At 37.2% G+C, this 27,022-nt stretch overlaps 2 protein-coding genes across 2 annotated transcripts in view; both read left to right on the top strand.

Annotated features, from left to right (window-relative positions):
- Positions 1-27,022, top strand: part of ss18l2 (ss18, like 2) — a 692,656-nt gene that overhangs the window by 88,910 nt on the left and 576,724 nt on the right. The gene's annotated exons all lie outside the window — the stretch shown is intronic.
- gpib (glucose-6-phosphate isomerase b) lies at positions 828-26,900 on the top strand. Its single transcript, XM_079825805.1, has 18 exons — positions 828-1,228; positions 1,586-1,676; positions 1,767-1,835; positions 4,573-4,692; positions 5,847-5,930; positions 7,004-7,150; positions 7,835-7,906; positions 9,712-9,756; positions 10,917-10,970; positions 11,653-11,713; positions 11,788-11,831; positions 15,068-15,220; positions 15,299-15,428; positions 15,523-15,599; positions 17,248-17,376; positions 21,064-21,139; positions 21,216-21,282; positions 26,505-26,900. The coding sequence occupies exons 1-18, from the start codon at positions 1,110-1,112 to the stop codon at positions 26,626-26,628; spliced, it is 1,662 nt and encodes a 553-aa protein (XP_079681931.1). The 5' UTR covers positions 828-1,109; the 3' UTR covers positions 26,629-26,900.

Raw genomic sequence — 27,022 nt, 5'->3', positions numbered from 1 at the left:
ATTATTAATTTTATTCTTTAATTTATTATTCTATTTTTTCTATTTTTCTATTATTTTATTTATTTTTATTCTATTTTATCTTTCATTTAATTTAATTTTGTATTATTTATTTTATTTATTTAATTATTATTTTATTTATTTTTTATTTTATCTATTTTTTTATTACTCTATTGTTTATTTTGTTGTTTATTTAATTTAATTTAATTTAATTTAATTTAATTTAATTTAATTTAATTTAATTTAATTTAATTTAATTTAATTTAATTTAATTTAATTTTTAACTTTATTTTATTTATTTTATTTTATTTTATTTTATTTTATTTTATTTTATTTTATTTTATTTTATTTTATTTTATTTTATTTTATTTTATTATTTTATTTTATTTTATTTTATTTTATTTTATTTTATTTTATTTTATTTTATTTTATTTTATTTTATTTTATTTTATTACCCAGCTACAGAGAGTGTGATTGATGTGATGGACTCCTGTGTCCCCTAGTGTTCAATGTTTAAACAAACACAATATTCAGTGTCTTTCACATGATAGATAGATAGATGGCGCCACAATCAATCACTTGAGCATGTCGCTCTTTGCAGACACAAATGTAAAGTTATATTTGTATATACATAGGCTGTGTGTGTGTGTGTGTGTGTGTGTGTGTGTGTGTGTGTGTGTGTGTGTGTGTGTGTGTGTGTGTGTGTGTGTGTGTGTGTGTGTGTGTGTGTGTGTGTGTGTGTGTGTGTGTGTGTGTGTGTGTGTGTGTGTGTGTGTGTGTGTGTGTGTGTGTGTGTGTGTGTGTGTGTGCACAGTGAGGTCCATAACCTTATGATAAAATGGTACTTGTGTGTGTGTGTGTGTGTGTGTGTGTGTGTGTGTGTGTGTGTGTGTGTGTGTGTGTGTGTGTGTGTGTGTGTGTGTGTGTGTGTGTGTGTGTGTGTGTGTGTGTGTGTGTGTGTGTGTGAAGGGGTGTGTTGAGCTGCAGGTCAGCTGCTTTCTTCGCCCTTCATAAGGCGGATCTGTGACATTTGGGTTCAGTTCAGCCGGAGATTCTTACACACACACACATACACAAACACACACAGGTTCGGTCCGATACACATCAACACGATGGGACTGACAAGCGACCCAAACTTCCAGAATCTAGAGAAATGGTACAAATCAAACGCCGCGAATCTCAACATGAGGCAGATGTTCGAGGCTGACAAAAACCGCTTTCAAAAGTTCAGGTACTTTATTTATTTATTTATTTAACTATTCTGCATGGACCGGGTCATTAGTTTAAAGTTTTTTTTTTTTTTTTTTTCATAAAAAAAAAAAAATAGACCTTCACAAATCGTGCAGCAAATTTAGACGACGCTTTTTACTGTCAATCATGATTAAACCCCGCCCATATTCAAATTCATAACTTTTAAAATGTACACTTTACAAAATGGCAAAAAATGTTAATGCTACTTTGATTGTGCTCGTTATAAGTGTGTATTTATAAATTGCATGTATTTTCTATATGTTGAAAGTAAACAATTGAATCAGTTTAATATGTCTCACAGGTTGAGTTTTATCAGATGTTTGTATTCTTTTAACAGCTTAACGTTAAAAACAGACGAAGGAGACATTTTGCTGGATTACTCCAAGAACCTTATAAATGAGGAGGTTATGAAGATGCTCGTGGAGCTGGTAAAGTTTTGAACAGATGAATGTTTACTGAGAATTAAAGGGTTCTCCTCACATGTGATATAGTAAATATTCTGATTCGCTTTATCCTAGGCAAAGTCTCGCGGGGTGGAGGCCTCCAGAGACAACATGTTCTCAGGAGAAAAGATTAACTTCACTGAGGTATTTCATATGTGTGTGTGTGTGTGTGTGTGTGTGTGTGTGTGTGTGTGTGTGTGTGTGTGTGTGTGTGTGTGTGTGTGTGTGTGTGTGTGTGTGTGTGTGTGTGTGTGTGTGTGTGTGTGTGTGTGTGTGAGTGTGTATGTGTGTGTCTGGGTTTAAATCAACACATGCCCAAATACACATCCCATCTTATGTTGGAGATGAGCTGAGCTCTGTTTGGACGTACACGTGTTTATTGACACTATAAATGATTCTTTATTTATCTGACATTTTAAAATATAAGATGCACTTGTAAAATGCTTGAAATGATACAGTGTAAGATCAACAACAGGGTCAGGGTTTGATTCTCGGGAATGCATGAACTTATTCACTATATTGCCAAAAGTATTGTGACACGCCTCCAAATCACTGAGTTCAGCTGTTCAATCCCTTCATGGCCACCTGTGCAATAAGTCCAAATATTATACTAAATATTCCACGCTCAGCTGTTAGTGGTGTTATAACAAAGTGGAAGCGATTGGGAACAACAGCAACTCTTCACAGAGCGGGGTCAGCGCATGCTGAGGGTCACAGAAGTCACCAACTTTCCTCAGAATCAAGAGCTCCAGACCTCCAAACTCCTGTGGCCTTCAGATGAGCTCAAGATCAGTGTGTGGAGCTTCATGGACTGGGTTTCCATGGTCGAGCAGCTCATCCAAGCCTAACATCACCAAGAGCAATGCAAAGCGTGGGATGCAGTGGGGTAAAGCGCGCCACCACTGGACTCTAGAGCAGTGGAGACGTGTTCTCTGAGTGACCAATCACGCTTCTCTGTCTGACAATCCCATGGACGAGTCTGGGTTTGGCGGTTGCCAGGAGAACGGGACTTGCCTGACTGCATTGTGCCAAGTGTAAAGTTTGGTGGAGGGGGGATTATGCGGCGGGTTGTTTTTCAGGGGCTGGCCCCTTAGTGCCAGTGAAAGAAACTCTTAATGCTTCACCAAGACATTCGATACTTGCTTTGTTTTTCTCTCCAGGTAGCCTACGTTGAAGGAGAGTTTTTTTTTTTCTCTGTATTGTTTTTTTCGTTTTACTTTTTTCTTTGCTCATTACGTTGGTTTCCCCAATCCTGTAGACCTGATTGCCTCATTGGGTTCATTGATTGTATTAGGCCTTATTAGGCTAATTGTATGCTTTCGGACTATGGGTGGGGCTCAACTTATAAGTTGGTATCATTCTTTGTGTTGCTTTGCCCTGAAGAAGACCATTTGTTGGTCGAAACATGTTGGCTCTTGTATTTTTTTAAAAGATGACTTAAGCCATACCAAATAAAGGCTTTTTAATTCATTCCTTCTCCTCTTTTTACGTCTGACAGAGTGCCTGGTACCTGCCTTTTTTGTGTCATTGGATTTTTCCCTACCCCAAGAGCACCTATTACGGACTATTTAACTCTACCTGAGCGCCGGGTTGAACCTTTTGCGCTTCACCAAGACATTTTGGACAATTTCATGCTCCCAACTTTGCGGGATCAGTTTAGGGACGGCCCCTTCCTGTCCCAGCATGACTGACCAGTGCACAAAGCGTCTCCATAAAGACATGATGAGCGAGTTTGGTGTGGAGTAACTCGAGTCCTGACCTCAACCTGATAAAACACCTTAGAGCGGAGACTGAGAGCCAGGCCTTCTCGTCCAACATCTCACAAATGCGCTTCTAGAAGATTCCCCATAAACACACTCCTAAACCTTGAGGAAAGCCGTCCCAGTTAGAGCTGAAGCTGTTAGAGATGCAAAGGGTGGGCGACTCCATATTAAACCCTACGGATTAAAGGGTTAGTTCACCCAAAAATGAAAATTCTGTCATTAATTACTTACCCTCATGTCGTTCGACACCCGTCAGACCTCCGTTCATCTTCAGAACAGAAATGAAGATATTTTAGTGTAAATCTGATGGCTCTGAAAGGCCTCCATTGGCTCAATGGCACGGTTCACTCTCAAGACCCTTAAAAGACACTAAAGACGTCGTTACAAAGTCCATCTCACTACAGTGGTTCTACAATAACTTTATGAATCGGCGAGAATAGTTTTTGTGCGCAAAAAAACCCTAAATAACGACTTACATAGTGATGACGATTTCAAAACAAAGCATCATGAAGCTTCGAAGCGTTATGAATCACTGAGTCGATTCAGCGGTTTGAATCGCCAAATTTCAGCAGTTTGACACGCGATCCGAATCATGATTCAGTGATTCAAACTGCTGAAATTTGGTGATCCAAACTGCTGATTCGACTCACTGATTCTTAACGCTTCGAAGCTTCATGAGGCCGTGTATTGAATTCGTCATCACTATGTAAGTCGTTATTTAGGGGGTTTTTTTGCGCACAAAAACTACTGTCGCCGATTCATAAAGTTATTGTAGAACCACTGTAGTGAGATGGACTTTGTAACGACGTCTTTAGTGTCTTTTAAGGGTCTTGAGAGTGAACCGTGCCATTGTGCCAATGGAGGCCTTTCAGAGCCATCAGATTTACACTAAAATATCTTCATTTCTGTTCCGAAGATGAACGGAGGTCTGACGGGTGTCGAACGACATGAGGGTGAGTAATTAATGACAGAATTTTCATTTTTGGGTGAACTAACCCTTTAAGAATGGGATGGCATTAAAGGTCATGTGCATGTAAAGGCAGGCGTCCCAAAACGTTTGGCAATATAGTGTATATCTTGTATATCTTTAAGCATTGCATGATGGTTGTCGTCTTCAGGGTCGTGCTGTTCTCCACGTGGCCCTGAGAAACCGCTCAAACACACCCATAAACGTGGACGGGAAAGACGTGATGCCAGAGGTTAACAAGGTTCTGGAGAAGATGAAGGGCTTCTGTCATGTGAGTGTCATATCTGATGGGATGCCTTTCAAAAAATACAGATAAACACTGAGCAAGTAAAACAGTTTAGCAGAGATCAGGGGCCAGTTGCATAAACTTAGCCATTATGTTAAGACTGTGTCTTAAGAACTAATTTGACACACTAGCAATTAGTCAAGAGGTAATCAGTCTAACTTTTCTGATTCAAATTAGACCAATCTAACTTTAAATGTAACTGACTTTAAAAAGTTAAGAACAGTCTTGAAGAAAAAAATAGACTAGTCTAAGCAGTTTATGCAACCGGCCCCGGGTGTTGTGTTTGTTCTGAGGAAGAGTTTGGCGGATCTAAGAGCAGGAGACACAAAACAAAACACAGATATCCACAAACCGTGTGAACGGTCTGCAGTAGGCCATCCGGGTATCTTTGGAAAACTCATTTCAACATACTATGGTTACACACAAGTTGTTGCACTATGCACCCTATATACTCAACCGTGTAGTGTAGGAATTTTATACGGTTATTTTGTCATTCAACATTGGAGTCTGTTAGCTCCTCCCCCTCCACTACAGTTGTGCATGTACATTCCACAATTAGTTTTTCCGTTAAAGCTACACTGTGTGATATTTTCCCCCATCTAGTGGTGAACATGTATATGACCATCCAGTGAATATTAGTTTCTCTTCCTCTCAATTCCGATTTCGTTTTAACTCCTACGGTGGCCGATTTAGTTCAAGATTAACATGGTTTCCAGTTCGACCTCGTCCACATTCGACACGGTGCCATCGAGTGTTAAAACGCGAAAGGCGAAGCTTGAATTTACGGGTATGTCCCTCTTTGGCTAATGTACTTTCAAGATGGAGGGGCAACATGGCGACCGGCATTCGAACCCCTCACTCGTATGTATTTTCAATGGCATATTATAAACTTACGAGAATACTTTATTACTTGAAAGAAGTAAATATACATTCATGAGCACATTTATTTTTGAAAGAACTAAGTGTTTTTAACGTATAGTATGCGACTTGGGACGCAGCATCACTTAGTAAACCAAGACGGAAAACACAGGGAATAATGAGAAACAAACTAACAGTCCAAATGAACACCAAGCTAAAACACCAGCTGAAAGTGTCATCAGGATGTTTTTATAACGCACTGGGTTTTTTTCCCGCCACAGAAAGTGCGCAGTGGCGAGTGGAAGGGTTACACTGGGAAATCCATCACTGATGTGGTCAATGTCGGCATCGGTGGATCTGATCTGGTTTGTGAAATCAAAACTCTATATTTTACATGATTTTATTCTTTTCCCCCTGCTTTGGCGCTCTAGATCAGGGGGACCCCCTTAAAAATTGGCATCTATATATATATATATATGGACTGCATTTATATAGCGCTTTTAACAGACCAATGGCCATCCAAAGCGCTTTACACATTGCCTCACATTCACACACCGACGTATATATATATATATATATATAAATATATATACTGTGAAAGATGAATACTATAAATATACTATAAATATTATTTGGTATACAGTAAATTTACTTTATGTTAAGTTACATTATTATGTTGTTTTTCTATTTTTTATTTATATTTTCACTCATTTAATACTTTATATATTTGCTTTAAATACATCAGTTTATGTATGCATTTAAATAATATGTATTTATTTGTATTTTTTTTTTTCCACTGTATTTCTCTGAACTTTTCCATGGACTCCCTAATTTAATCAGAAGGAAAAAGAAAGAAATAGAAGAAAGAAAAATAATAATTAAAAAAAAAAAAAAAAAAAAAAAAAAATATATATATATATATATATATATATATATATATATATATATATATATATATATATATATATATATATATATATATATATATATATATATATATATATATATATATATATATATATATATTAGGGCTGTCAAAAGATTAATCGCGATTAATCGCATCCAAAATAAAAGTTTGTGTTTACATAATATATGTGTGTGTACTCTGTTAATTATTATTTATATATAAATACACACACATTCATGTATATATTTAAGAAATATTTGCATGTATATACTGTATATACATTTATATAATTTATAATATATATATAAATATAAATTTTTTATATATAAAAATATTTTTTTTCTTAAATATATACATGCTTGTGTGTGTATTTATATATAAATAATAATTAACAGAGTACACACACATATATTATGTAAACACAAACTTTTATTTTGGATGCGATTAATCGCGATTCATCTTTTGACAGCCCTAATATATATATATTGACTCCCTAGCACATTTTCGCATGTGTGTGTGTGTGTGTTTCAGGGTCCGTTAATGGTGACCGAGGCCCTGAAGCCGTACTCTAAAGGCGGACCTCGGGTCTGGTTTGTGTCGAACATCGATGGAACGCACATCGCTAAGACTCTGGCTGAACTCAACGCTGAGACCACACTCTTCATCGTCGCATCAAAGGCATTCACAAACTGAACATATTATACAGCATTAGCAGAGATACACAAACAGAGGAAATAAACACCACAAAATATCTCTCTGTACATATAACCACTCTTTAAACTTCACTTCACTTGTACAAAGTCTTGATGTTGTGTTTGGCTCTACTAGAGCAGGTTTTCCTGCATGAATGTTGATTATTTCCTCATATTCTCCATTGTTGCAGCTCCTCTTTTCCCAGTCTGTCAGTAACGCTCTGTTTAGTTCCTGTCTCTATGAAGCCCCGCCTTCTGAAAAGCACACTGTGCTCTGATTGGTCGGCTGAAGTAGTGTGTTGTGATTGGTCAAGTGCTTCCAGTGTGTTTTGGGAAATGCCTTGCCCCTCACCATAACTGGCAGCTTAAACACACTACTAACTAACTCAACCAGGCCCGCCCCTTTATTCTGCGTATTAATTATTATAATGAGGAATATTGTGACGTGTTTGTTCCGGGAAGAAAACTCAAGACTACAATGGAGGCATTTCAGGAGTTCAGGAACACTGATATAGAGAAGAACTGGAGCTTTTTCATGCTCTAACATTACACATAATACTGTAGGTCCTCTTTAAAGGTTCTTTTGCTAATAACATCAATATTATAATATGCATCATAATGAGGTTTTTGTGTAAAAATAAGTAGTTTGTTGTTCGTTTGTCTTCCTCAGACATTCACGACTCAGGAAACCATCACAAACGCTGAATCAGCGAAGGAATGGTTCCTGCAGGCCGCCAAAGATGTGAGTCTAATCTCTTACAGTGACGTGTGTGAGACGCGTGTGAGACACCCATGAGTCGTGTGAGACGCGTGTGAGATGTGTGAGATGCGTATGAGATGTGTGACATGTGTATGAGACGTGTGAGATGCATGTGAGACGTGTGTGAGACGTCTGTGAGATGCGTGTGAGACGTGTGCGAGACATCTGTGAGATGCATGTGAGACGTGTGTGAGACATCTGTAAGATGCGTGTGAGACGTCTGAGACACCGGTGAGACGTGTGAAATGCGTGCGATATGCGAGTGAGACCCACGTGAGATGCATTTGAGATGCGTGTGAGACCGACGTGAGATGCGTGTGAGATGCGTGTGAGATGCATGTGAGGCGTGCGAGATGCGTGTGAGATGCGTGTGAGATGCATGTGAGGCGTGCGAGATGCGTGTGAGATGGGTGTGAGATGCATGTGAGGCGTGTGAGATGCGTGTGAGATGCGTGTGAGATGCGTGTGAGATGGGTGTGAGATTCGTGTGAGATGGGTGTGAGATGCGTGTGAGATGTGTGAGATGTGTGAGATGCGTGTGAGATGCGTGTGAGACGCGTGTGAGATGCGTGTGAGATGCGTGTGAGATGCGTGTGAGATGCGTGTGAGATGCGTGTGAGACGTGTGAGATGCGTGTGAGATGGGTGAGATGCGTGTGAGATGCGTGTGAGATGCGTGTGAGATGCGTGTGAGATGCGTGTGAGATGCGTGTGAGACGCGTGTGAGACGCGTGTGAGACGCGTGTGAGATGCGTGTGAGATGCGTGTGAGATGCGTGTGAGATGCGTGTGAGATGCGTGTGAGATGCGTGTGAGACGCGTGTGAGACGCGTGTGAGATGCGTGTGAGATGCGTGTGAGACGTGTGAGATGCGTGTGAGATGGGTGAGATGCGCGTGAGACGCGTGTGAGACGCGTGTGAGACGCGTGTGAGACGCGTGAGATGCGTGTGAGACGGGTGTGAGATGCGTGTGAGATGCGTGTGAGACGCGTGTGAGATGGGTGTGAGACGCGTGTGAGACGTGTGAGATGCGTGTGAGACGCGTGTGAGATGGGTGTGAGATGCGTGTGAGACGGGTGTGAGATGCGTGTGAGATGGGTGTGAGATGCGTGTGAGATGGGTGTGAGATGTGTGTGAGACGTGTGAGACGGGTGTGAGATGCGTGTGAAATGGGTGTGAGACGGGTGTGAGATGCGTGTGAGATGCGTGTGAGATGCGTGTGAGATGCGTGTGAGACGTGTGAGACGGGTGAGATGCGTGTAAGATGCGCGTGAGACGCGTGTGAGACGCGTGTGAGACGCGTGTGAGACGCGTGAGACGGGTGTGAGATGCGTGTGAGATGCGTGTGAGACGCGTGTGAGATGGGTGTGAGACGCGTGTGAGACGTGTGAGATGCGTGTGAGACGCGTGTGAGATGGGTGTGAGATGCGTGTGAGACGGGTGTGAGATGCGTGTGAGATGCGTGTGAGACGCGTGTGAGATGGGTGTGAGACGCGTGTGAGACGTGTGAGATGCGTGTGAGACGCGTGTGAGATGGGTGTGAGATGCGTGTGAGATGCGTGTGAGACGCGTGTGAGATGCGTGTGAGATGCGTGTGAGATGCGTGTGAGATGCGTGTGAGATGCGTGTGAGATGGGTGTGAGATGCGTGTGAGACGTGTGAGATGCGTGTGAGACCCGCGTGAGACGTGTGTGAGACGCCCGTGAGACGTGTATGAGATATGTGTGAGACGCGTGTGAGACGCCGGTGTCATGCATTGATGTGTTTGTCATTTTTATCATTCTAACAGAAATCCGCAGTTGCCAAGCATTTCGTGGCGCTCTCTACCAATGGAGTAAGTGCATTCTAGTTTAGATGTAAAGGGCTCATATCATCAGGAATTATTTTCCATAAACCTTTGAAGTAAAAAACTTCGTACTATTACATCATATTATTCTATATTATGAAGATGAAATACTCCAAGGCACTCACACGGTGAAGTAAAAAGCCTTTAATTAACAGGGCTAAATCATTAAAAGTGTAGATCTACGCGTTTCTGCTACACAGTCTTCTTCAGGATACATATCAATTGTTCAAACAAATCTAAACTATTAGTAATTAGTGTAAATACAGCTGATTGATCTGTGGGAGTGGGTATGAGTAGCCTTTTAGTACAGCGTAACAACATAACTCAAATAATCTGAAGGAAAAAAATCAATTTTAAAATCAATAAACGAAAAAAAGAAACGAAAAAATAAAAATAAATACATGAAAGAAGAAACATAAAGAAATAAAAAATGGAATAAATAATAATAATAATAATAAAAAAAGAAATAATTAATAATAAAAGAAAAAAGAAGAGAAAAAAAATAAAATACATGAACAAAGAAAAGTAAAGATTTATAAATAAAAATTATAAAGAAAAATAATATATTGAAAAAGAAAAAAATCAGTAAAATAAAATTCATATTATTTTAAACTATTATACTATTAAATCATATCATATACTATACGAAAATCATACTATAATGTACTTATTAAATCAACTTTTAAAAATCAAAACAATCCAATAAGAGCATTTATTGAAACTAAACAGCAAAAACAAGACCAGGCAAAGCATGATTATTTAACGGCACACTTCCTTCAGTGCTTTAGATCAAATCGTTTAACAACATTACATCATTCATTTAAAAAAGGCACTTGTAAAATGCATTAAATACAGTGTTATTTTAGCATATATTATATTTTAAATGAGTTTCTATTTGCATATGTTCTTCTAGTTAAAGTTCTAGTAATTTCGTTGTGTTTTTGGTCTTTATTATTATTTTTATTTCAGTCTTAAAGATACAGCAGCATAATCAAAGAGACTAAATGATGACCACATGATATTATGGACCTCAGGGAGAAACATAACCAATAAAAACACCCTTTGAACCCTTTAAAAGCAGACATTTGAAAATATTACATGAGATTTTTCAAGTTCTCGGATCAACTTTATTCCATTGTGTGTTTCAGCCCAAAGTGAAGGACTTCGGCATCGATCCGGAGAACATGTTTGAGTTTTGGGACGTGAGTGTGGTTCTATTTTTGGCGTAGTGGTTTGACTGGTGAAGTAGGTGTCTGGACGCTCACAGCAGCAGCTGCTGGTAACCAGAGTCTCTGGACTGACTCGCGGTTATTCATGATCCTGACCTTATCCCAGCAGAGGTCACTCAAAGCCTGGTTCACTGGAAAGGCCGACGGGCTACTTTTACTCACATTGTTGATATTTAAAGGGCAAGGTTCCTTACTGTCACGTTTATTATGGACACTACACGCTCTTCAACATCAACATGTGTGGATCTAATAATACAAATATCACAAAGTATAAAACTTAGGGCTGTCAAAAGATTTATCGCGATTAATCGCATCCAAAATAAAAGTTTGTGTTTACATAATATATGTGTGTGTGTACTCTTTTAATTATTATTTATATATAAATACACACACGTTCATGTATATATTTAAGAAATATTTGCATGTATATACTGTATATACATTTATATAATCTATAATGTATATAAATGTTTTATATATAAAAATTATATTTTTTTCTTAAATATATACATGCTTGTGTGTGTATTTATATATAAATAATAATTAACAGAGTACACACACACATATATTATGTAAACACAAACTTTTATTTTGGATGCGATTAATCGCGATTAATCTTTTGACAGCCCTAATAAAACTACGTTTGTATTTGCAGTGGGTCGGTGGACGATATTCCTTATGGTCTGCAATTGGACTGTCTATCGCACTTCATATCGGTGAGTGTTATCATGTGACGTGTCAGACAGCCAATGAGTGTGAAAGATTCTCAAGTGTCTCTCTTCTGTCGCAGGATACGAGAACTTTGAGAAGCTGTTGGCTGGAGCTCATTGGATGGTGGGTTTGATTAGTGAAGAATGACATTGTCAGTATTTGAATGCTTGAATCCGATTGGCTGACGAACGTTCTAAGGTGTGCTATTATTTTCAGGGAAACGTACGGCTAAAGTAGTCCCAGGCAGGTTTTGACCGCATCACAGTTCCATATCCCTCCGCCGGATGATTTCAGTTATTCCTTACAGCTAAAGAACCAAAACACACAACGACACTGACCAAGCAAATAAATACAGACCACAAATAATTTCTCTGTTTTGTGCCACAAAATGATGTTTTATTATGTACGGAAAGCACAAACTCTCTTTCTCCCGCTCAAACGCACACACATACACTGTGAAGTACAGACACACACTCGCACAGAGTGTCAGCGCTGCTCTGATGATTTTATCAGTGAAATATTTGAGCAAATTAAAAGATACGTGACATTTCTCACTAGCGATGTAATAATGCCGCTGTTCTTGAAACAGATAAACTTACAGTTTCACTATTAGTCGAACATTGAGAGACACGTATGCTTAATCTCTTACTCTCTCTCTCTATAAATGCATTAATAACTGCATTAATAACTGCATTAGTCTGCTATCAGTGGCCCAAGCCTCTGTTGGCTCTAAAATTACGTTTTGGAATCAGCAACAGAGGTTTGGGTTTAGATGCGTAAGAAACGAGTCCCACACACAAGAGTGTTTTAAGGACAAAACCTGACAAATGTCTTTAAATAAATCATCTTAACAATGTTTTGAGGTGTGGTAACCGTAGAATAAGCAGAATAATTAAAAAATAGTGCACGGCCGAGGTTTAACGGCCACTCCGCTTCGCATTACCACCTCGGGTGTGTATTATATTTCAATAATTCAATGGCGAATGTCAAACTATAAGAATGTGCTGATTTAAAATATTCAAAGTCAAATATTTTTGTATTTTTGTATTTTTGTAATGACCAGCAGATGAAAAGTTAAAAGTGATGACTTCAAAAATCATAATTATGACTCAAAAAGTCTAAATTATGACATATTAAGTCGAAATCAAAACTTTACAAGATCTAAATCGTGACTTTTGAAAAGTTGAAATCGTGACTTAAAAAGTCACAATTATGACAAAATTATGACATTAAAAAAATTGACATAAAAAGTCATTTGACATTGACATTCTGTTGTAATTTTGATTTTACTTTTTAAATCATAATTCCAATTTAGTATGTCAACATTTTGACCTTTCATCTCATAAATGATTAGTGTGTAATAATTTCGTCTTTTTATGTCATAATTATGATTTAAGCATGATTAATGAGTTTTGTGAGGGAGTTGCACCCTTTGAATATGTATTTTAGTTATGATAGAGGCATACTTCAGCTTCATTAGCAATGCCAAACTATACAAATGTGCTGAATTATAATATTCAAAGTCAAATATTTTTGTATGATGACCAGCAGATGCACTGCCGTTCAAAAGTAAGATTTTGACTCATATTTTTTAGATCAAAAATCGAAATTATGACATATTAAGTCAAAATCACGACTTTAAAAGATCCAAATCGTTACTTTTGAAAAGTTGAAATGACTTAAAAAGTCACAATTATGACAAAAGTCATCATTAGGTCTAGTTTTGACATACTAAGTCATAATTTATGATATACTAATTCATAATTATCAAATTAAAAAGTCACATTTATGACATAAAAAAAATTATGACACAAGTCATAATTGTGAGATAAAGTTGAAATTATGACATTCTGTTAATTATGATTTTACTTTTTAAATCACAATTCCAATTTAGTAGGTCAACATTTAGACTTTTTACCTCATAAATAACTTGGTGTGTAATAATTTCGGCTTTTTATGTCATAATTATGATTTATATTGATTAATGATGCGTTTGTGAGGGAGTTGCACCCTTTATGAAAACAGACGGTTTATGATTACTACTATATAGTGATCTTCAAATTTAATAAATTGTATATAATGCATAACGGTGATTGTAAAATATGTATTTTAGTTACGGGAGAGGCATACTTGACCTTCATTAGCAATGTCAAACTATACAAATGTGCTGAATTAAAATATTCAAATATTCAAAGTCAAACATTTTTGTATAATGACCAGCAGTTGCACTGCCGTTCAAAAGTAAGATTTTGACTCATATTTTTTTTAGATGAAAAATCGAAATTATGACATATTAAGTCGAAATCACGTCTTTAAAAGATCCAAATCGCGACTTTTGAAAAGTTGAAATCATGACTTAAAAGGTTACTATTATGACAAAAGTCATAATTAGGTCTAGTTTTGACATACCAAGTCATCATTTATGATATACTAATTCATAATTATCAGATTAAAAAGTCACATTTATGACATTAAAAAAATGATGGCATAAAAAGCAATGTCAAACTATACAAATGTGCAGAATTAAAATATAAAAATATTCAAAGTTAAATATTTTTGTATAATGACCAGCAGATGAAAAGTAAAAAATTATGACTTCAAAAATCATAATTATGACTCAAAAAGTCTAAATTATGACATATTAAGTCGAAATCAAGACTTTACAAGATCTAAATCGCGACTTTTGAAAAGTTGAAATAGTGACTTAAAAAGTCACAATTATGACAAAATAATGAAATTAAAAAAATTGACATAAGTCATAATTGTGAGATAAAAGTCCAAATTATGACATTCTGTTGTAATTATGATTTTACTTTTTAAATCATAATTCCAATTTAGTATGTCAACATTTTGACCTTTCATCTCATAAATGACATAAGTGTGTAATAATTTCGTCTTTTTATGTCATAATTATGATTTAAGCATGATTAATGATGAGTTTTGTGAGGGAGTTGCACCCTTTGAATATGTATTTTAGTTATGGGAGAGGCATACTTCAGCTTCATTAGCATTGAATTATAATATTCAAATAATTTTTGTATAATGACCAGCAGATGCACTGCCGTTCGAAAGTATTGAGCCGATAATAGTTGCAGCAAAAATGTGCGTTTTAAGATAACAGTTTTCTATGTGAATATATAGTAAGATGTAATTTATTCCTGTGATCAAAGCTGAATTTATCATCAGTTTTCAGTGTCACATGATCCTTCAGAAATCATTCTAATATGATGATTTGATGCTCAACGAACATTTATGATTATTATCAATGTTGAAAACAGTTGAGCTGGTTCATATTTTGATTCTCTGATGAATATAAAGTCTCCTCGCGGTGCTAATATCTTGCCTAAACTCTCTGGCAGGACACTCATTTCCGCACGGCCCCTGTGGATCAGAACGCACCCATGCTGCTCGCTCTGCTGGGCATCTGGTACATCAACTTCTTCCAGGCGGAGACACAGTGCCTGCTGCCATATGACCAGTACATGCACCGCTTCGCTGCGTACTTCCAACAGGTGCGGAAAACACACACTCCTGACCTGAGTCTGTCCACATTCTCAATAAACAGGACATCTGATGCTGTGATTTGACAGGGGGACATGGAGTCTAATGGAAAGTCCATCACTACTAAGGGTAGCCAGGTCAACTATCACACTGGGCCCATCGTCTGGGGGGAACCGGGAACTAACGGCCAGCACGCTTTCTACCAGCTCATTCACCAAGGTCCAGTCGCTGACCTACACCATCACACACACACACAACCTGTGTGTGTTTGGGTAAGAGACGCCCCTGTCTGACCCTTCTGTCTCCTCAACAGGAACTCGAATGGTTCCTGCTGACTTCCTCATTCCTGCCCAGACTCAACATCCAATCAGAAACAGCCTTCACCATAAGGTATCGTACAAAAACAAATCATGCTCTGGGAAATCGTAATTATGGCATAAAACGGCATATTTATGAGATGAAATGAGTGTAAATGATGACAAAAATTGAAACTATGACACTAATACTAAGTCAAAATCATGACTTTAAAAAGTTATGAAATCATGATATATTAAGACTAAATCATAATTAGGACTAGTTTTGACATGCTTGACATAGTAATTTATGATATAATAATTCGAAATGATGACTTCAAAAATCATATTTATAATATAAAATGTCAAAGTTAAGACATACTAAGTTGAAATCACGACTTTGAAAAGTCAGAATTATGACACATTCATAATTATGAGATTAAAAAGTCAAAATTATTACAAACTTGAAATTATGGCATTGTCATAATTATGACATGAAAAAATTATTGCATAAAAAGTAATAATTATGAGATAAAAGTCAATATTATGACAAACTAAGTCATATTAATGAGATGAAAAATCGAAATTATGACTAACTTACATAAAATGTCAGTTATGACATACTAAGTCGAAATCACGACTTTGAAAAGTCACAATTATGACACATTCATAAATTATGAGATTTAAAAGTCAAAATTATGACAAAGTTGAAATGATGGCATTTTAATTATGACATTAAAAATGATTTTGAAATGATAGTGCGAGTTTTGACATACTAAGTCATAATTTATGACATACTAATTCATAATTATGAGATTCAAAAGTCAAAATTATGACAAAGTTGAAATTATGGCATTGTCATAATTATGATATAAAAGTCGAAATTATGATGTAATTATAAGATGAAAAATAAAAAATGATGACCACAAAAATCAACTCCTGACTTAAAAAGTCACAATTATGACATAGCAAGTCATAATCAGTGCTGGTTTTGGCATACTAAGTCATGATTTATGACATACTACTAATTCATAATTATGAGAATCAAAAGTCAAAATTATGACAAAGTTGAAATTAAGGCATAATTATGACATTAAAAAATTTACATAAAATGTAATAATTATGAGATAAAAGTCGAAATTATGACAAACTAAGTTATATTAATGAGATGAAAAATGTAGTATTATGACTTCAAAAATCATAATTATAACAAAAAGCCAAAATTATGACACTAATTCATAATTAGTGCGAGTTTTGACATCCCAAGTCATAATTTATGACATACTAAGTCATAATTATGAGATTCAAAGGCATATTTTGAGTTTTGATACACCAATAAATCACGAAAGTGTCTGAAATCAGTCAGGATGCGATGATGTTTTCTGTAGATCCTTTGACCTGAATGAATGAACTAGAGCTGATTAATGACCGTCTTCTGTAGAGATGCTTATAGCTGACATTGAATTAGTTTCATCATTGATAACATTAAAGTCGGCATGAAACCGAAGTTGCAACAGTCTCTATAGTGCCGTATATCCGAGTGAAACGCTTCTCAAACAAGAACAAATGTAGGGCGGGGCTTGATTGTGTCTGTGGGGAATTGATTGGATGGCTGTGGTTTGCTATTGGTGGATCTCATGTGAGTGACAGGTGGCCCCGCCCTCGTCATCATATTTTGATTTCATGGTGATTTTATACAATATTGTACAGTATAAAATGTTATAAATAAATGTGATGACCTGTAGATCCTGGTGGCGAACTTCCTGGCACAGACGGAGGCGCTGATGAAGGGAAAGACGACAGAAGAGGCCAAGAAAGAGCTGGAAGCCGGAGGACTGAGCGGAGAGAAACTGGAGAAAATTCTGCCACACAAAGTGAGGATATAAAGTCAACCACTGGCTTATACTGACCCCTGCAGGACACCAGTCACACTACACCCCACACTTCCTGCAGCATGCATAATGGGCACAGGATGTGGATTTCTGTATACATGATTTACCCATCATTTTATTTTCTATTGCCCACTTAACAGTTATTAAATGTGCAAATCACATGCAACATTAAAAGTGAACAAAGTAGTGTTTCAGACACTATTAGCAGGGACGTCTCTAGGATTGGAAGACAGGGATTTGTGACTTGCGTTTGCGTTCGAGAAACCAAGATGTTAACAAGTTAAACGTGACAGATTATTCTCTTCTTCCATTTCTACTCTGTTAAAGAAAAGTTACTGTAATGTTAGCTTTTAGACACAGCAAAGCTGATTGGGGGAATTTACTTAGACCAGACTTTGCTCCTGATGAGTTACTATACGCAATGACTTAAATGCTTTCTGTCTGCGCATGTAAATGTGTGATAAAGTAATAGCATACTATATCTAATTCCTCTCTATATGAGATAAGTTGTCCACAGAAAGCTATTTAATTACACAGAACCGCATGCATTCAGTTGAGCTAAAATACAAATATACAGCTAAACCTAAATTGAGCTAAACCTATACAAATACCACAGCTGTACAATTTTCAACCCTATACTAAATTTACCCTATACAATAGCCTAATGACATAACATTATTTAATATTTATTTTAATATAATCACAGCTTATATAGTGTTTTGACATCGACTACCCAAGTGCATTTTACCTCAAACGTGTGACTAGTTAACTTTCTAAAGTAGCAATCGCTTCTCGGGTCGACATTAACACACTGACAACATTATATTCTGAATTAAAAATATTTTTATACCACTTTTTAATGTGTGATTGTGTAAAGGTGTTCACGAGCAGTGTTGGGGTAACGCATTACAAGTAACTTGAGTTACGTAATAATATTACTTTTTCCAAGTAACTAGTAAAGTAACGCATTACTTTTAAAATTTACAACAAAATATCTGAGTTACTTTTTGACATTCATTTGACTGACAGCTCTCCTGCCCCCATGTTGAGAAAAATAAGTGCAGAGGTGTGTGTGTGTGTGTGTGTGTGTGTGTGTGTGTGTGTGTGTGTGTGTGTGTGTGTGTGTGTGTACATTAGGGTTGGGAACCGAGAACCGGTTCTTATGCAGAACCGAAACTGATTTTTGAAAAATACCAGAACCGCGCGAAATTCCTAAGTTTCGGTTCCGAAAACGGTTCTGGTGCAATGTGTGTGCGCGAAGCGCTGGAAGCGTATCCTTTAATAGCGAGTGACAGCCAGTGTTGCCAAGTCCGTGGTTTTCCCGCTTTCCACTGTTGCCGCGGGCTGTGTTTCATGTCCGCGAGTTGAAGCGATTGTGCAATTGTGTGGTTTTTTTTGTAAAAACCTGGCAACCCTGGCTCACCTCATCATGAATATTAATTACGTTGCCGCTTCCAGGAGTGCAACGCAGTTCAGCCTGAAAGCCCTCGCGCTACACATTTACGGTTTTGCGTCAGATATTTTCTCGTTAACCACCAGCATGGCGAAGATAAAGTCACAAGTATGGATTCATTTCCAAAGAATGAATGATAATGAAGCAAAATGTAACACATGTGAAAAGTTAATAACATGCAAAGGAGGCTGCACTAGCAATTTGACTAAACATTTGCTACAGCACAGAGTGCCTCAGGGCTTACCAGATTTATAGTGAAAGGCCTATATATATATAGGCTATATATATATATATATATATAGGCTATATATATATATATATATATATATATATATATATATATATATATATATATATATATATATATATATATATATATATATATATATTTGTCAACCGTTGAGTCACCATGGTTTAGGTAAGCGTTTAGGCACAATTACCTTTGTAATGCTGAATTGCAATGTATTATTTACAAGTTCACTGAATAACTGAATTACTATTAAATTAATATACAACTAATTAATAAATATAACTAATAAATATAATTTATAACTTGGTTTTATTCAGAGACAGAGAGATAAAATGTAATAAGACAATTTCAGAGGTGTTCATATGAAAAACAATGTGTTGCAAGAATGGCTTAATTAATACTGTAATATATGTACAGTACAGGACTTTTTGGACATTGCCAACCTGTAAATGAATTTTAGAGCAAGTATAAACACAAAATGGATTGTTTGAGTTGCGTATTGTGCCTTTTTCCTTTACCACTATTTGTTTAATAATTTTAATGGAACCGGAATCGGAACCGGAATCGTTAGGCGGAACCGGAACCGGAACCGGAACCGGAAAATTTCTCACGATTCCCAACCCTAGTGTACATGAGGGTTATTGTAGTTCTAGACTAAATGTGAGCATTTATTTATCTCACTTGCGCAATAAAGATTCTGTACTCCTCAAAATAAATAAAATCAGTCAAATGCAAAATCAGAGTACTATGCAAACCTCCAATAATTAAATATTAAATAAAACAACTATTTTTATGCATAATCTACCTTTATATTTAATTTACCAATGTCTTGCTGCTGACCTGCGATGATGAAAATTACTAGATTTTTTGTTTTTATTGGTAAAACTTTTTTCTTCTGCGTCCTATTCTACCATTATCCAGAGCTGCGCCCTCTACTGTTCATGCGGGAATCTGCATTTTTACCTCAGCCTGGGGCTTATGATTTAAATTTTGGTATGAAGAGATCTTTACCGTTGCACAAAAATACAACTTTTTTGTTATAAAAAAAAAAAACAAGCCCAGCCCAGGTGAGAAAAAGTAACGCAAAAGTAACGTAACACATTACTTTTCTTAAAATGTAACTAAGTAACTCAATTAGTTACTTTTTAAGGGAGTAACGCTATATTGTAATGCATTACTTTTCAAAGTAACTTTCCCAAACACTGTTCACGAGATCCCAACCTTTCGCGAACTTGCTTTCAACGTCGAACACTCGTTCTCATGGAGACGGCGGTGTGCACGGAGGGGAGGGGCTGTGTGTGTGTGTGGCGCGCGTGTATGTGAGAGAGAGTGTGAGTGAGAAATGCAGGGAAAGTAAAATCAGCTGAACGTTATTTGCTCTATGCAAGACATTGATAAAGACGAAAACTAAGGACATTTAATCTATAATTGTATTTTAGTTAGTTTTGCCTAACACACATTACAGATTTGGTTAGTTATCGTTTTTTTGCAATGCCTCGTCTGGATATATATAATTTGTTGCATCTAAATATGAATAAGGATACGATTATTGATAAATCAAATTGTTATTGTTGTTCTTATTATCATTTAGGGGGGTTTAGGAACATTTTGGGGTAGCTTCAGCCCCCTAAAAATAGGCCTAACGACGTCCCTTGACTATATGTATATTGCAAAATAAACCTCACTCCCATCCGGGTCATGGCACCAATGTAACCCCTCCTGTTGGACCCGCCCGCTCCAAGCGGGACTCGAACCCGGGTCCGTCGGCATGAGAGTCGGACGCTCTAACAAGGAGGCTAAAGGCTGCAACCCCTAGCGTCAGTCGCTAGAGCGTCTCTGGAGATCAGAGGAGTGAGGTTTACTCGCACAGCGACTGCTAGCTGACCTCAGTTACACTAGTATAAGCAGTTTTTGAGCACGTCTGTATTCTGAGTGTTGCAGTAAAACTTCATCCATTTGTGTCCAGGTATTCCAAGGAAACAAGCCGACGAACTCTATCATCTTCAAAAAGTTGTCTCCGTATACTCTGGGCGTGCTGATTGGTGGGTTAAAAGCGGTTTTAAATGCATTGGACATCATCAGATGTGCAGGTGCCTGACCTCTGACCTCTCTTAACAGCCATGTATGAACACAAGATCTTCATTCAGGGCGTCATGTGGGAAATCAACAGCTTCGATCAGTGGGGGTGAGTCGACGAATGCATGAACCACACCAGTGTCATTTTATTATTCAGTCCCTCCAGAAAAACGTGATTATGCGATCGCGTGATTTAACGCATAATCAGCCAAAGTCCGCATATTCATGCGGGGGCCGCATTTTTTCAAATACGCCGCACTTTCGCCGCATAAATTGCCTATTTTCGCGTGCAAAATATGCGGGGCTATCATGATTTCATAATCCCCGCATTTTTCGTTGCAAAAAAAGTCATATATATTAGCAGAAAGTTGAAAATTTTTCGTTTACTTCACACAAGAGCCGCCATTTCCGCCTATTGCCATGGGAACGTTTTGAAGTAACGTAATTACCCGACGCGAACGTCATCGAAAAGCTTCAAACCCCGTGGAGAAACCATAGATATCTGTGAAACCATGATGAAGCACAAACTCCCATTGGCCAACAAAAATAACAGCAAAAGAGCAAAGCAGTTTCCCTGTGAGCTGACTGATTTCAAAACACAGCATATGAAGCTTTGGAGCGTTATGAATCAATGAGTCGATTCAGCGGTTTGAAGCGTTATGAATCAATGAGTTGATTCAGCGGTTTGAAGCGTTATGAATCAATGAGTTGATTCAGCGGTTTGAAGCGTTATGAATCAATGAGTCGATTCAGCGAGTTGGATCGCCAAAGTCACGTATTTCAGCAGTTTGACACGCGATCCGAATCATGAATCGACTCGATGATTCATAGCTTCATGATGCTGTGTTTTGAAATCAGTCATCACTATATAAGTCGTTATTTCGTTTTTTTTGCACACAATAACTATTCTCGTCGCTTCATAAAGTTATTGTAGAACCACTGTAATGAGATGGACTTTGTAACGACGTCTTTAGTAGGCTACCTTTTATGGGTCTTGAGAGTGTACATTGTGCCAATGGAGGCCTTTCTGAGCCATCGGAATTCAACTAAAATATCTTAATTTGTGTCCAACAACATAAAGGGAAGTCATTAATGACAGAATTTTCATTTTTGGGTGAACTAACCCTTTAAGAGATTGCACTTTGTGCATTGGAAGCACTCAAATGTCTGTTTTGTATAGCGACATCTGTAAAACAGGAAGTTATTTATGAATTTTTTCAGAAGTTGTAGCATATTCCTTTTGTAAAGCTACAGAACTTGATTGACTCAATGTTTTGTAAATTTGAGCCATTATTAAGGTCTTCAATAAAACAAGATGAGAACTTAAATATTCCAGCACTTTCTGTGATGTAGTGCTTTTTTCCTCTTTCTCATCAAACCGCAGTTTTTGCAAGTTCCCGCAATTTTATCGCATAAAATTGTATAAATATCCCGCATTTTTCATCGCATTTTTTAAGAAAACGTGCCGCATAATCAAGGATTTTTGCCCGCAACAATCACAAAAAAAAGCCGCATTTTTCTGGAAGGACTGATTATTATTACTTCTTATTAATATTGTAAAATAGATTTTATTTTTATATTATGTGTAATATATTGTATTTTAGAATATGTTTATAATGTTTTTATTATTTTTATAATTTTTATTATAGATTTTTTATTATTATGCTTAAAATGAGAAATGTTTTGTGCATGGATGCATGGATAGATGGATGGATGGATGGATAGATAGATGGATGGATAGATAGATGAATGGATGGATGCATGGATAGATGGATGGATGGATAGATGAATGGATGGATGGATGGATAGATGGATGGATAGATAGATGAATGGATGGATGCATGGATAGATGGATGCATGGATGGATAGATAGAGGGATGGATGGATGGATAGATGAATGAATGGATGGATGGATGGATGGATGGATAGATAGATGAATGATGGATGGATGGATAGATGAATGGATAAATGGATGGAGGGATGGATATATAGATCGATGGATGGATGGATGGATAGATAGATGAATGGATGGATGATAGATGGATGGATAGATAGATGAATGAATGAATGGATGGATAGATGGATGGATGGAGGGATGCATGGATAGATGAATGCATGGATAGATGGATGGATGTGTGGATGGATGAATGCATGGATGGATGCATGGATGGATGCATGGATGGATGCATGGATGGATGGATGGATGGATGGATGGATGGATGAATGCATGGATAGATGGATGGATGTGTGGATAGATGGATGGATGGATTAATGGATAGATGGATGCATGGATAGATAGACGGATGGATGCGTGGATAGATGAATGCATGGAAAGATGGATGGATGGATGTGTGGATGGATGGATGGATGGATGGATGTGTGGATAGATGGATGGATTAATGGATAGATGGATGCATGGAAAGATGGATGGATGGATGCATGGATGGATGGATGCATGGATGGATGGATGAATGCATGGATGGATGGATGGATGTGTGGATGGATGGATGGATGGATGGATGGATGGATGGATTAATGGATGGATGAATGCATGGATGGATGTGTGGATAGATGGATGTGTGGATGGATGCTTGGATAGATAGATGGATGGATGGATGGATGCATGGATGGATGGATGAATGCATGGATAGATGGATGGATGTGTGGATGGATGGATGGATTAATGGATAGATAGATGGATGGATAGATAGATAGATGAATGGATGGATGATGGATGGATGGATAAGTCGTTAATTTTATTATTGGCCCAGTAGCCACACAAAACAAGTCCAAAATGAATAAAATAGCACATTTTACACAGACACTTCATATTTAATGATGTTTGATGATTTGTAGATTCCATTTAATAGACTAACCTTTCAACAGACATTAGCAAATGGTTTGTAAACGGTGTTTTTATGCAGAGTTTTCATTGCAGTTACACATTTTCACCAGCGGGCGTTCCCAGCTTTGAATCACTGAATCATTTTGTAAAGGAATTGGTTCAATTGATTCACAGTTTTGAAAAGCTTCGTTTCTCCCATCACTGTTGTTCAGGGCATCAAGTTAAACTAAATGAAAATGAAAGATGTTTTCTTAGCACCGGCTCTATAATTCTCAGGAAGGAGATGATTTTACAAAACCAAAAGAGAATAAACAAACACGAGAAAAAACGCAACATCCAACACCAGACAAACTGACCTGAGGGCAACACACACACAGAGAACTGATGAGCTAAACAAGGAGCAGGTGTGAGAAATCAATGAGTAACCATGACAACCAGTGATGTCCGTGAAAACACATATGCTGCGTCCCAATTCGCATACTTTCCGTATTAAATAGTATTCGAAAAAATAATTAGTATGTCCCAAATCGTAGTATGTTGAAAAGAGTATTCCAAAGATTCCCGGATGGTTTACTATTTCCGGTCAGAATCCGAAGTGCAGATCGATGCTACTCTAACGGCTGATATTGCCCACAACCCATTGCGAGATGGACGAGGATTCGATTAGAACTACAAACGCGGATAAAAAGTGTTAAAAAACTACAAACATGGCGGTTACGTGAGTCTGACGGTTAAGTGGAGAGGATTAGATAAAGTGGTTTGAGTGAGCAATTATCAGTATTTAACCGGACGAAAAGATATTTATTCAATATTATCCACATTATATTTCTCCTTCAGCAGCATTGAGAACTTTTGTAATGATACGTTTGGCCATTAACTTTGCAAACACATGAGAGGAGTCTCTGCATTAAAGACCCACGAAAGGCAGATCAACGAGCGACTACATTTCTCTCCGATACGGTAGGAAATTAAATTGAAAGTGGGGGATTTGAACTGTGACGATGATTGACAGGGCAGTTTAAACGGTGACGGGACTCACGTAAGAGTGACGAATAGTCCCAAAGCTTGCATACTCTTCTGCTACACACTCAAAAATATGTACTTTTTCTTCTCAAAAAGAGTACATACTTTTAGGACGTAGTATAAGTAGGCGAATTGGGACGCAGCCCGAGACTCCCTCTTTTCGTCAGACCAAATTTCATCAGTTTGATCCGGACTGTGGTACGGGGAAGGTTTCACATCTGTAATTTTGATTCGGACCAAACTGAAAAGTCTGATAATCCGGACCAAACAAAGAAGCTGGCGAACAGCGTCTTTCGAATCGGCTTTGGCCGTGACTCTGGAAGATTTGGGAGTTGAGCTTTTCTTTGAGAAAAGAACAGAACGGCACTGAAGTCATTCTTTAACCCTCTGCTGCTCTTCCTTTAGGGGTTGCATTGGTTGTCTTCCCGCACACCTAAAAATTAAACTTCCTCCACCTCAGTAAAACCATTGTAATTTATTTTTCTTCAATAATATTTTTTTCTTTTTAATTTTGTATTTTGAGATGATTTGATGGTATTTTTTAATATTTATGCAATAATTATGGTCTATTTTTGCCATTGAAAATTATTTAAAAAAAATTGTAATTTAAAAAAAATATAAATAATTATTGCAGTATTTCAGGTTAAAATAGAGACTAGGCCTTCACAATAATTTTTTTGAAGGCATATTAGCGCCTCTTTTGGAATTATTTAAGAAATCCTGCAACCATGTGTGTAATAACTAGAGTCTCTATGGAGAGGCTTGAAAATTCCCTAGTTCTCTTTTGAACACATTTAATGATTTATTTTTTGGATAATGATTTATTAATGATTTGTTGATGGATTTGAATATATATATAAAAAAATCTCAAAGACTATTTATTATATAGTTTTAGAGATTTTTTTTTGTTTGTTAGAAATATAGATTTTTTTTTCTGTGAATTTGTGTTTTTGCAGATTTCCCATTAATTTCCTATGGGGGTCATTTTTGACCGAAGAGCACAAGTGGGAGTATTTTTTTTACGACCCCTTAGCATGCTCGAATCATGCCCTGAAGTTTTGTGTGTGTTTACACACCTAATGCTAGAAAAGTCACCAAGTTTCATATCATTCTGATGAAGCTGGGATTTAAAAAAAAATGTGGTTCATAGGTTCAGTTTTTCATGTGTGTGTGTGTGTGTGTGTGTGTGTGTGTGTGTGTGTGTGTGTGTGTGTGTGTGTGTGTGTGTGTGTGTGTGTGTGTGAGTGGATGTGTCAATATCACACTCTTGACTCACGTAACAGAGTCCGTTAAAGATGACGAAGTAGTCCCAAAGCTTGCATACTCTTCTGCTACACACTCAAAAGTATGTACTTTTTCTTCACAAAAAAAGTACATACTTTTAGGACGTAGTATAAGTAGGCGAATTGGGACGCAGCCATATATTGAGGTATAATGACTGTCCGTCTCCTCTGTAAACTCAGCGTGGAGCTCGGGAAACAGCTGGCGAAGAAGATCGAACCCGAGCTTCAGGATTCTGCCGAGGTCCGCTCCCACGATTCATCCACCAACGGCCTCATCAACTTCCTCAAGAAGAGCTTCACTTGAGTCAGCCACTCTTCCCAGAATCCCCTGCTGCAGCCCAAAACCACAGCACTCTTCTGAAAGTTGCAGTTTAATTTAATGCAGTGAATTTTCAACAGACAATTAAACTATAAATATGCGCATATGCAGTGTTGTGTAAATGTATGGTTATGCATAATAAAAAAAATGGCTTTACTGTGAAATATCCCTCATCTGAAGCACGTATTTTACAGTTTGTACTTCACGAAAGTTTCTGTTTTCATCACAAGATACAAAATAAATCACTTTGCACAATTTTTGTGACTTTGGTTATGATTTAGATAGAATAATGTCATAAAAAGTAAGATGCATGAACTGATAATGTTTAAACTAAGTCACTTTGTATAAAAGAATGTGCCAAATCCATAAATGCACACTG

This window comes from Gobio gobio, assembly GCF_949357685.1.
Source record: "Gobio gobio genome assembly, chromosome: 9".
In the NCBI taxonomy this organism is placed as follows: domain Eukaryota; kingdom Metazoa; phylum Chordata; class Actinopteri; order Cypriniformes; family Gobionidae; genus Gobio; species Gobio gobio.
The sequence above is the reverse complement of the archived record's forward strand: the minus strand, read 5'-3'. Positions and strand labels throughout refer to the sequence as shown.